Raw genomic sequence first — 12,610 nt, 5'->3', positions numbered from 1 at the left:
CAGCCAGAGCTTGATCATCACGCACACTGTCCTCATTGTTACGCAGTCCAAGAGGGGGCTGCGTTTCCAGCCCAGCCTTCAGGTGACAACACAGCATTTAATACGTGAGCCAAAATACAGGAGTGTCCCATTGAGTGTACTGTACGTGAGACAAAACAGAGAAAGGCCAGGACAGGTACTTAGTCAAGATGAAGTCTTGATATTAGAGCTCAGTGATGATCATAATTTTAGGGCTGCTAATTGTGGGGCAAAGAGTCAAAGAACAATAGTCGCCTGCAAGACAAGGCTGAGAGAAACAAAGCAGTCCTGGCTCATTAGCTTTAATAAGGTTCCACGCAGACAGACACAGATGGTCGAATGAATGCACAGACAACGATTTGGATCTCAAAAGCGTTTCCCAATCACATGAAGTTCTGTTAGACCGGCTGGGTTCTTCATGAAAGCTAATCAAGGCTTGTAAAATACTACACATTGCTTCAGAATCTAACAGGCTGGTGTTGATGCCACAGCGGGTCAGTTAGAGGAGCTCAGCAAACAAGAAGCTTCACTGCAATCTTATATATTCTACAGATTGTTCCTTTAAAGTTTCCTTTTTCTCCAGCCTTTTGTTTTCTGGATATGGATTTGCTTGTGTCCTCATACCTGCAGCTCCGTCCGGTTGCATCGGTGGCCTGTAGCGACCTGTAGCAGAAATAGAGCCAAACGGCAGTAACTGTGTGTTAATGACGAATTTAACAATCTAATACAAACTGTACAGACTGTACAGACCAGCAGAATTCATGTCAGCTGATGTATTTGGTGACTGTGGTCCACTGTGGTCTGTGGGCGGCAGTGGACAAAAGGGTGGTTGGCTGGTCAGCACAGTGGGAACCCCATGTTTTCTTTTGCTTCAGAGTGACTACAGCCTTTTCCCATGTTGTTCTTGCTTGTTTATTGTGAACAGAACTATGAAGGAGAACGTTGTGGGGGATGGGCTAAAGCAACGGGTCCACAGAGACAGAAAAATGCATGTGTGTGTGTGTGTGTGTGTGTGTGTGTGTGTGTGTGTGTGTCTGTCTGTCTATATCTCAGAGAGCAGCCAGAGAGGTGGGGGTGGGCATCAGTCAGCGTTTTCAGACAACATGAATGAGGCCCCACTGGGTGAGCTTCCTGTATGAGGGACTATAAAAACAAAAAGGCCTAAAGAATGTGGAGCTCCTGAACATTCTGCCAAGTACAGGACACACAGCGCGTCCTCTCACTTTCCTTAAACAAATAGAAAAATACAACCATTCCCATGGTGCTTGGCGGTGAAAGGTTCGTAAAGGCCAGAGCTGCTCTGGTAAAGATCCGATCCATTGGAGCCCAGCTGGTTGTGCACGCGGTCTGTGGTGCTCAGAGGATATCACAGTAACAACCAAATCCACTGAACAGATTGTTTCAAACGTTTAGTTTTTTACTGAATTGGATTTGTGTTAGAAAAGTGTATCCTCTTGAACACCTCTGGATAACAAATAGAAAGGGTTCATCATCTGGAGAGCACGAATATGAGGTCATCAGCAATTTTAGGGTTCATGCTGTGAGGATAATGCCACAAATGTCAGAAACAGCCCGTTATTCAAACATCAATGCATCAGTAGCTGTTACTTTCACAATAAAAGCTTTTAACAGTTGAAAAAAAAGAAGCTAAAGCTGAGTAGAATGAAAAAAACAAGAAACTAGCAAATCTTAGACATCTAATTTATTCCCCAGGAACACTGGGGTGTAGCAGTGGCCGGATGTTGATTTCATCACAAAACTAAAAATAACCTGTTCCTGCTTCTATTTGATGTCCTAATGGTAATTCTGGACACATCACAGCAAATGATTTTGGCCTTGGTCAGCAGATGATCTCATGGGAGCGGCCGACCAGTCTCACATGTTTGTCTAATCACACTTCCTGCAAAATAGTGAGTGCTTGAAAAAAGAAAATATAGTCTTTCACTACTACACTACTCAGTCTACAGTCAGACTGTAGATTCACAGAAGGTCATTTTATGTATATATTCAGCAGAAATAAGGTTGAGCCAATTATTCTTTAAGCAGGTTTATGTTGTTACAGACATTATGAACCTCTCAAAGCATTTTCATAACCATAACCAGGGAAACCACATTATGTCACTGAGTAAATATTTTGGGTATGAAGAAGAGAGAACATTGACGCAAAGAACAAACGTGACCTCACGCTGCTCAGCAGATTAAACCAGTCAAGCTGTGATTTTACACACCTGTGGAGAAAACAGGGGGAGAATATCAGCGCTGATGGGTTGAATTTGGACTGAGACAAGGACAGCGTTAAGTAGACTAAGCATTTCTTCCTCTCTGAGGTTGGTGCGTACTTCTTCAAGTTTGGTTTTGCACTTCACTTTTCAGTGCAATCGTTTTGCAAGTAGAAATGTGAAGAATTGAATGTCTATGGTTTTCCTCAGGGCACTTCCTGACATTATAACTCCAGACTTAGAGGAAGTCAGGGTCAAACCCACAGGGGCAATGAGTGTGAAATCATGTCACAGGAGAGCAAGTCCTGTAAAGAGCGACGTGTTGAGTTGAGGGGGTACAAGTTCATGAACCCATGGGCTCGATGACGGGGATGACATCAGACAGGAACATAGAGGAAAGCCTGAAGGCTCAGCGCTGGGCCCTGTTTCCTCAGTGCATGTAACCTGCACAGATCCAATGAAAGCAGCGCGGCCAACGTGGCGTCAGAGCCAAATCAGTAGAAAGGGGAAACTTGCCCACCTACACAGTGCCAACTATTGACTGCAAAGGAAAACACCCTTTCCAAAACCATGGGTGTACGAGTGAAAACAAGCCTTGTGAAAACAGAAAGTGGCAGGAAGTCCAGCTCCTGGAACGGGCTCAGGCCCACGAACGCCGCCCGTGTGTGGGTTTGTCACTGAGACGAGTTGTCCCACCTCGAGGAGCCGCACGGCGTCTCATCTGCCACAGCCGTTAAAGCCTCAGCCGCTCTGTGGCGTCGGGAGACTCCAGAGCTGCTCCCGCGGCCGAGCGTTTCCTGCAGCTGACGCTCGTGTCTGTGAAATGTGGTCAGCAGCTCCCAGCGTGAATCAAGAGCCCTTTCACCACCCGACTGCGGTGAGAAGAAGCCCACGCGTCTCCTAGAATCGCTGCCGTCTGCAGGTTTTTAGGTTCTTCACCGATGAGTCCAATGTTAGTTTAACTTTTACAGAACCCACGTCAGGAGCGTATGTGTGAGGGCTTTAAACAGAGGAGCAGCCATTTCCCGGGCGTTGGCAGCCGTGACACCAGGCCGCGGGACGAGATATCGCTAAAGGCAGAGGCTCAAGTTTATTGAGAAAACCAAGCAGATAACGCAGCACAAACAGGCAGCGCTTCCCACAGGACGTCAGCCGAGCTCACAGGAAACATCACTCATTACACATTACTACATGACGTGTCCACATAACGCCTCACTCATGACTCTCACCTTTAACCTGTTGTTGGTTTGGGCCTGTGAATTTAATGTGAAAATACAAATAATCGGTTCCCACGTTTGCTTCAAATGCGATGGAAGTCATGGATCTATTAAACTGGTTTCATTAATAGACCGTTTGCTTTACAGCATATTCACCTCCTGATGTCTCCTGAACAACGGACAAACCCGACCATCCGTGGCAGAAGCCGCCGGTTGTGATGAGAGCTAATAACCTGTCCCCGCTGCTTTTGGCCTTTTCCTGTTTACTGCATATTCTCTGTCATCCTCTCCAGCTCTCATAACAGCGCGCAGATGTCCCAGATGCTGCGCCGGGCCCTGCCATGTCAGCAGATCCGAGCCGAGGCCTAGCATCAAGGCCTGACACGGCACAGCGGCCCTTCAGGGAGGCGCCGGGGAAACCTCGCGTTGTCCTGATGCCGAGTGTTAAGTGGTGCAGCGTCTGCGCTCGTATGAATTCTGAGTATAGTCACATTGAATTAAAAAAAATCTATACAGCAAAGATAAAAGCCTCTTTACAAAACACATGGGACCAATCAACAGCTTCGTGTGAAAAGATGAATTTATTTAGCATCTCTGTTAGTCTGTGATGCAGTCAACATGATAGGTTAAAAATAGTCATACAGAACACGTGAACTGTCTAGAGGTGTGTTATTAAAAAGATGCATTATTAAAACATATCAGGTCTCGATTCTGCCTACAGCAAAGCTGAGCCCCAAAAGCACTGATGGGCTTTAATGTCTGTCCCCCGAGTCGAGCTGCTCCAATTGGGATCTTCAGCACCGGTGCTGTGTGTGTGTGTGTGTGTGTGTGTGTGTGTGTGTGTGTGTGTGTGTTTGTGTGTGTGTGTGTGTGTGTGTGTGTGTGTAAGGCAGAGCTTCCAGAAGGCTTTCCTCTCTGGATGCAGATTCTCACTTTGTTACACACCGTTAAAGATAAAACCGTCCTCTCGAGGGAACAGCGCACCGGAATAATTGTCAAAATGCGCAGCTTTGTAAAAACAATTGTAATATATATATATATTTTAACATACACAGAATATAAAGCCGTTTAGTAGCCAGTAACAAAAGGACCAGAGAGGTGTATTGAGAAGGCACAGAAAGCGTCATTCTAAACATTAGTCCTGTTTTTCCGAGCAGAGGGAAACCAGGAGGGCTCGAGTGTTTCCAGGAGGCAGTGTGGCAGCAGTCACATCCAGGAGCTGTGACGTGAGGCTAATGGAATCTGGCAGATACGCCAACATTGATTGGACATGTTGCACCCGCACACCGGACCACGTGGCCATCATAAACAACTGTGGCCAGCGACGTCTCTTTATTGACGGACGCTTCGTCTCCTTCACCCTCCTCCTCCTCCTCCCCCCTCCTCCTCGGGCCACTGCCGGCTGGCGGGGGCGCGCGTGGCCTTTTGGACCAGGGTCTGAACCGACGAGCTGCCGCGGGGGGCGCGCTACGCGTTGTCGTACTTCTGCAGCGCCTCCTCCAGCTTCCCCGTGATCTTCTGGAAGAAGCCGATCTGCTGCTGCAGGTAGTGCTGCATCTGCGCCTTGAAGTCGCGCACGCGGATGTGGTGGAAGTGCTGGATCTCGGCCAGCGTGGCGCAGGAGATGATGTTGCAGCGTTCGTTGATGCCCTCTGCCTGCGTCCTGTCCATCTTGCCCTCCTCCACGTGCTTCTGGCTCTCCTTCACCTTTGTTAGAGCTCCTGTTTGCAGGCGAAACACGGAAAGACTGATCAAAATCAACAAAACAATCATCCAAATTTCACCTTCTTTCACATTTTTAAACAAACTCTGAAAAGCTAGTCAATAATGGTGACACTTTGACTCTAATACTTAAGAGCACAACTTGACAGCGCAGCTCTAACGTCAGGGAACAGACTAAATATAGATTTGCGACTCATGAACTGTTTGTTCCAAACTCCCTGAGAACCAGACCCACAGTTAGAGAATGTGAGAGGGCCTGAATTTAGAAACATCTCTGACATCACGTCACTTCAAAGTCCCCACAGCAGCCTTTTAAGGGGATTTTCACTCCCTCAGCTCTCTGGTACCAAATGCTGAACCTGAACACACCTGAACTCAAGCGTGACCCGCTCACCTGAGTGCAAACATTGTTTCCTCATCAGCAAATTACATTTAATAGCAGGTAGCAGTTACTAGAATCCTGAGCTCATCAGTAAACCACATCTGGTTTATCTGCACGGAACACAACCCATGCACATAGTGAGTCATGTCTCCAGTCACCTCAAGGTTTCCATGCTGCAAGCAACAGCTACTTGCTGTCATGGCTGTGGTGGAGTCTTGTGGCATAAGAGCACAGACGTGACGCTTTACAACGTCCCGTTTTCATGCAGGTCGACCGCCGCCGCCGCTTCCTTTATAAGAACAAGCTATAACCTTCCAGGCTGATGACACCATAATAGCAGGAGGCGCAGAGGCTGCATCCAAAGCCACTCAGCCCAAGGGTTAAGTGGAAAGGCTTTTCAGGTGTTTACACGTCACAGCTGGAAGCTGGAGAGACGGATTTGACCCCGACGTATCTGTGCTGCTTCTGGTTTCTGCGTGACTGTTAATGAGCAAAAAGAGGAAGCCTGAACTGTAGCCGCGTTTTAAATAACCTTATTATTATTTAAAGCACATGCAGGTGTTAATACCACACTTCCTTTTTAGCTCCAAAGGTGTAATGACCTGAGCTGAGTGACCCACAAACAGAGAAAAACGTTACCAAACAACGGACTTTGACATATTGTGGTCATTAAAAATGCAGTAAGACAAGATGCACACATGAAGAAATCATCAGTGATTGGGAGGGAGTTAGTGTTTGGCTTCAGGGCTCGATGTCCTGGAACGTCCTGTAATATCGGTCATGGAATTTCTTTAGTCGTCACTCAGCTGCTGTGCGTCACTGACACACGCCTCCTGACTACAGGTAAAGTCAACGGGACATAAACGCTTCACAGGCAACGCGACTTATAACACAACCGCACAAACGTCCACCAAAAAGACGCCTCTCAACCCTTCCCCCTAAAAGTCTGCTCCGTGTGCCTTCCGCCTCAAGCTCCCTCGGCTGCAGTTTAACCCAGATTTTTGAAATTCCTCTAACGCACAACAGAAAGAGCACGAGAGCCAGGGAGGAAATAATACGAGCCGAGCTGAGACGGGCCGGTGGAAATACAGACGGAACCGACGCAGCGGCCCAACGACTTAACCCGTGAGTTATCCAGCACAGTCGTCATGTGCTGATTAGGTGCAACACTGAACATTCTTACACAAACAACGAATCTCTTGTGCCCTTTGATTTCCCCATTATTTTTATTTTCCTTGATTTTTATAATAAATCTCACAAAAGACAACTCTCTCACCTGCCTCTTTACGGGAAATTTCCACCACAAAGGCAGATGAAGTGAAGCCAGTCAAATAGGAACTTAATCAGTCACGATACTGAATACTGAACATTCTCAGAAGTGGCTTATCAGGTCCGACGTCTCCCGACATGTTTGGCCAAGTATCAGGTGCATTAACAGGTGACCAAACTGTGTTTCATTACAAAGAAAAGTGACAAATCTGTTGTTGGTTAATTCACCTCACTTTATTTCACTTAGTCCTTGAACCTTAGGTTAAGTTTATTTAGCTACAGCACCTGCACCAGCACCAAACAGTATATTTATAGATGCAAAGTTTAGTAAATAAAGCGACTGATAGGACGTGAAGTTCCCTTTACACTAAAATTAAATGTAGAACAGAAATGTTCCGTACTACCTATAAAAACAAAAACACGGATCCTCATAGTAAACGCCTACAAACAGAGCCACCAACGCGAGCCTCAACGTGCATGAGGCTGATGCCCAGAGAGCAGGAAAGCTCCTGGACGCTGTGAGGCAGTCCTCTGGTTGTGCAGCAGCCCCTCCTGCACAACAGCTGCTCCCGCTCTTACGTAATCCCCGCTTACGCAACGCCGAGCGACCGCGAGCCGCTGACCCGGACGACCGGCCGCCATCCCGTCTCGTCACTGCACCGGCTGACGCAGCAGGAAGACCCCGCATGCATGAGACCCCTGCCATTGTTTGGTCCATTCATGTGATCCACCGTAATAGAGATCAGCAGGGGGCATTTCGTCCACTAAGCAGGATCCATCATGTAGCAGAGACAAAGCAAACACTATCTAGAAAGATAGTGGAGACGAGTCACAACAGTGATCAGTAACAAACTCATTCATCTTTGCTTTCGTCTGAGAAAACATTTGTTTCTCTGTTTATGGAATAAAAGCCGTTCGTAAATCTCCCTGGAGGTGGAAGAGCCCCGGTCTAAAATCAACACTGCAGACGATCCCACTGTGTTTGAACAAACACTTCGAGCAATTTTACTTGTTGCATTTCCATATTTGACAATATGCACATTTGACAAATAAAGTCTATGTGTTTTGACTCCTGCACTACTTACACTTTGCTACTTTCTTGCCTGTTTAACTTCGTCTCCTATAACCAGTCTTGGAAACATTCACCCTGTATTTTTTATAAACACTACTGATGCCGGTAGCATAAGCTGGCTAATGGAATCCCTGTAGAGGCGGAGATCAATCCAGTGATGCTTCACTGCTCACTTCCATGGGGACACAGAAAGATCCGTCTGGAGCCTCACGTCCTCATGAGACACTTACAATGAGCAAGAAACACCTTCAGATGCTGATGAGGCTGATGAACAGCTGGGGTGGGTTGGTCCTGATATGACTGAGCAGCGCCGACCCTGTGCTTTCAAAGCTGCGCTCACTTCCGTTGCCTTAAATTCAAATCCCACTCCACCAAGATGCAGCCAAGCAGCACGTGGCCGTCGCTGACCTACTTGTCCTACTGACCACTACTGTAGCACAACAGGAAGTGGCTTGGCCCCGCTTCATGTGTGGAGCAGAGAGCAGATTAGAACAACAGCATTTGACTTCACACGTTTACCACAGAACGCGCATCGATGCGGGTCGACGGGCGGGTGAGACGCACACAGGCAGATTAGGTGTGAATAACACAGACTGAAGCTCAGTCGCGCTCAGTCTTAATGGCTCCGTTGAAAGACAGCTCTCGCTTCAGGTGCCGTCGTCTGGCAGCGTTATTGGCGGCTGTCGAGTGCCGGCTTATTGTAAAAGGCCTGAGGTGGGCAGACACAGGCACAGGTGCACGTGGCATCAAGCACCTGCTCTGTGCATATTTGCATTTTATGCTTCCTGGAAATATGAAGGCAACCGGCAGACACGCTGTGCTAAACAGAAGGTTTTAAGGGGTTTGATGTAAATCAGGTACATTAAGTGTATAATAAATGTTCACAGCCTGAAGCAGACACTGGCGTCATGAAGCTGGAGGCCTCAGGGGTTTGTTTGTCTGCACACACTGTTATAACCCTGAAATATCAAGGGTGACTTTGTGTTTGACTTCCCACTTTGTAAAAATAACTTGGTGCCTGCTTGATGACTTCAGCAGTAAAAAAGAAACGCACAAGCGACTTTCCTCAAAATAAACAGGAAATAAAGAGTCTGAGTCCATTAAAAAAAGATCAGATCAAAGTCATTTTGAATTCAACGAGCTGCGTTCTCTGCTTTGGTGGTCGCGACGCTCTGGATGTCTCATTAGCGTTGCTTCCAGCCTCCCAGTGTGAGAGCACTCGCTCTCTGTCCCTGCGGAACGCCGCCTGGAGCGAGGTCTCCCCTGCGTGGAATCAAATCTGGGCCTCTTATCTGCAGAACGGGGCCGGTCTTATCACGCTCCGCTGGCTCAGCGCCGGCGGCGCCTTATTGGGGCAGCGCGCTGCCTACGTGGCAAGATGCTGCCGGCCGACGGGAAGTGTCCCGCTGCAGCCTCGACGTCTGACCCGCTTCCCCAGCGCCGGGCGCCGTGGGCTCAATGAGTCTGGGACTTGGAGCCCAAATGATAAACCAGGAGGAAGCTCCGGCCCAACTCAGAAACCAAGTGGTCGTTGCTCCTAAGCAACTTTAAAGGCCCGATTTGGAGACGTGACACAAACCGTGGAGCTCAGCAGGGACTCCAGCTGGTGCATTGACCCATACAGGTCACAGAGGTGTGTGATCTTAGAAAGGAAACACTAGGACTGAAGGTACCGGTACACCGGTTACACTGTGTCCTACGTGACATTGTTTTATGCTGGATTACAAACCCCAGCGATGTGAAAAGGTTTAAAAAGCCAGAGCAGTAAAACCTGCCTGGTGAAAGGGTCGTTGAGCGGCTCAGCCTGGACTTTACAGCCACAAGCCACTTCTGGTGTAAATACAACTGCTTGTTGCTTTTGTGTAACAGGTTGCCTCCCACGAAACTGGCATCTATCTATGCAGGAGAACGGACCAGAACCGGACAGTGATTAAAGACTGGATGCTGTTTACATCCAGAGCAGGACGACTGACATGTAGCAGTTCACCGCTAATGGAAAATCCAGCGTGTGCAGTTGATCCAGTGCGTTGGACCAACAAAGGCAGCGCCAGAGTTATTTGTTTTGCTAAGTTCTAGCTAATAAAGGCAACGGGGCGGCTCGGCCTCAACCACACGACTAAATATATTCATTTTTTCCAATTAACGTGTCAATGAAACCGAATGAAAGGTTGACAACAGGGAACTCAACCAAACTAAATGATAAATTCGCAAATGACGAATGTGCACAACAGGGTTGATGTTGTTGTTGTTGTTTACCTTTCTGGACGTGAATGATGTCTGGGTAGTTTGCCAGGTGTCCCTGGTAAAGAGCTAACAAATCCATGACCGGGTCCAGATCCTTGCTGGGCTGCTCGGCGAAGTACTCCCCAATGGCCTCGTACGCGTCCCCGGTGAAGGCGAGCGCCTGGTTGAGTCCGGCGGAATACGGCTGCTGGTCCATTTCGAAGGCTTGGCCCAGGACCTTGAAGGACAAGCCCACCTTCTGGTACTCCTTCTTGAAGCCGCTGATCTGCTTGCGGGCGAAGTCGTTGGCGGTGGCGTTGAGCTGCAGGGCGCCGTCGTCCATGCGCTTGGTGAACGCCTTAAAGCCGTCTATTTTGCTCTCCACCTCCTGGAAGTCGAGCGGACTGGGCGGGGGGCTGATGGTGAGGAAGAAGTTGGCCCCCACCATCTCGTCCTTCTCCGCCTTCCTCTTGCCCTGCTTCCAGGCCTTCTCGTCGGTGCTGCTGCAGGCGAGGAAGTGCTGGAAGACGTCGCAGCGCGCCAGCACCGGGTGGCTCGTCATGTGGTTCATCCACCAGATCAGGCCCTTCCTCCTCTTGGAGATGAAGTCCTCCTCGAAGCGGCCGGTCGCCTGCTTCTCGGGGATGTGCGGCACCGAGATGACGGGGAACTTCTCCACCAGGCGGGCGTACAGCCAGTCGAAGTGCTTGTAGCGCCGGTTCACCGGGTTCTGGGTGTGGGTGGGCGTCAGTTTGTAGGAGATGTAGCTTTTCATGCCCTTGAACTTGGTCTGCTTGGTCGGGTCGTCGATGGCACAGGTGAAGGGATACGGGTTCTCCTGCCACTCCGGGCCGTACTGACCCATCACCACGCAGATCTTATCGCCGTCCTTCACGAAGCCCGCCGCCTCCCCCAGCACAAACGCCTCCCCCCCCGACTTCACGAACGTGGAGAACCTGTTGAGGTTCCTGCTGACCGTGGCCGAGCTCTTCGCCTGCTGCGCGTTCCCTCTCGACATCGAGGAGGTTGAGACCCTGTAGGTGGACGGCCCGTTGCCTTCGACGTCGTGGTACCGTCCGCCTACGGTGCCGGGCTCGTCTGCCACAGTGGAGCTGTCGTCCCAGTCATCATCCCAGTCATCATCGCTGCCCTGGTAAACATGCTGCTGCTGCTGCTGCGGAGGCTGTTGTTTTAGTGGAGGGCCAGAGAAGGAGGGGAATGAAGGAGGAGGCGGTTTGGGAAAGTTCTCGACCTTATTCTGGGGTTTGTAGGAGCCGTCGAAGCCTCCAGCGGGGATGTTGGTGTAGCGGGAGTCCCCAGATGTGCCGCAGCTGTTGTTGTTGAGCGTGGACGCGGCGTCGCTCCTCAGGATCTCCACGTAGGACGCGGGGAACAGCCCCCTCTCCCCTTTGCTGTTCACCCCCTCGAACCAGCCCTCGATGTCCTGCTCGCTGTACAGTGTGACAATCTCGTTCTCCTTCACCGACACCTCGCCGGCGTTTTCCGAGTTGAAGTCGTACAGCGCCCTCGCTTTGAGCGCCATGATTCGCCGAGACGGGGCCGAAGCGCAGGGCAGCGGGCGAACTCGCGGCTCCGTGGCCCACGCAGGCGTGACGAGCGGCGGGCGGCGGGGCCGGCTCCGTCTACACACCCGCAACTACTCCACGAAGTCGGCGCACAAACTTCTCGCGGCGTGGGAAAAAAGCCCTGCGCGCGTCCCGTCCAGCGCGATCCACCAGAGCTGGGAGCAAAGCCGCGCGCGCGTCAAACCCCGAACTCGTCGCGTGGGAATCTGGAGCCAAACTATTCTCCGCTCCGGCAACTCGAGCCCATCCGCGCTCCCTCCGCTCCGCCTCGGACGCTTCTCCCGTCTTCTCACGCGCTGCGCAGCGCGGCTCCGCGACCCCGAGTCAAGCAGGCTGAGTAATCGAGGGCGGAGCTACAATCTGCTGCAATCTGCCCAGACAGCAGCAATCAAACGCCTGCGCGCTACGACGACGCGCTCCCACGGTGGCTGAGTGATGTCACACACCACACCAGCGTCTGCAGCCCGTCAGGACCGGGCTGTCCCGCATGAGTCAGAGACGTGCAGCTTCCAGCCACGAAGACGCAGGTTCTCAATGAAAACGTTGAACACAAGCTGTTGAAACCAGGGTTTGGAAAATTTACGTTGCGCACAACGCTTTGCCTAGTTTCAGAGGTTCCTGTTATCTTGTTCTCTTTTTTAATCGTAAAACACAGGATTTGACACCATTCTGCCTTGCCCACATTTCACAATGTATGATTTGTTACTGCCCTAAAATTAAATGCCGCAATGCAAACATCTGCTTAAACAATCAATGTAGAGCAAAGTGCAACCAGGAACCAGGAACTACTGATCTGTGACCACATTTATTCATTAAATGTGAAATGTGATGTTTGTAAACAAACGCAGCAAGTAGCTTTATGAATGTTAAGCTTTTATTCCATTTTTTTGTTTAGTATAGTC

At 49.9% G+C, this 12,610-nt stretch overlaps 1 protein-coding gene across 1 annotated transcript; it reads right to left on the bottom strand.

Moving 5' to 3' along the window:
- Nucleotides 1-4,016: 4,016 nt before the first annotated feature.
- Nucleotides 4,017-12,562, bottom strand: snx18a (sorting nexin 18a). The gene is made up of 2 exons (XM_029161580.3): nucleotides 10,156-12,562; nucleotides 4,017-5,175 (listed from the first exon to the last, which is right to left on the bottom strand). Exons 1-2 carry the CDS (start codon nucleotides 11,663-11,665, stop codon nucleotides 4,922-4,924), a joined length of 1,764 nt encoding a protein of 587 aa, XP_029017413.1. The 5' UTR covers nucleotides 11,666-12,562; the 3' UTR covers nucleotides 4,017-4,921.
- Nucleotides 12,563-12,610: the final 48 nt, after the last annotated feature.

The sequence above is a fragment of the Betta splendens genome, chromosome 9 (genome assembly GCF_900634795.4).
Source record: "Betta splendens chromosome 9, fBetSpl5.4, whole genome shotgun sequence".
In the NCBI taxonomy this organism is placed as follows: Eukaryota; Metazoa; Chordata; class Actinopteri; order Anabantiformes; family Osphronemidae; genus Betta; species Betta splendens.
The sequence above is the reverse complement of the archived record's forward strand: the minus strand, read 5'-3'. Positions and strand labels throughout refer to the sequence as shown.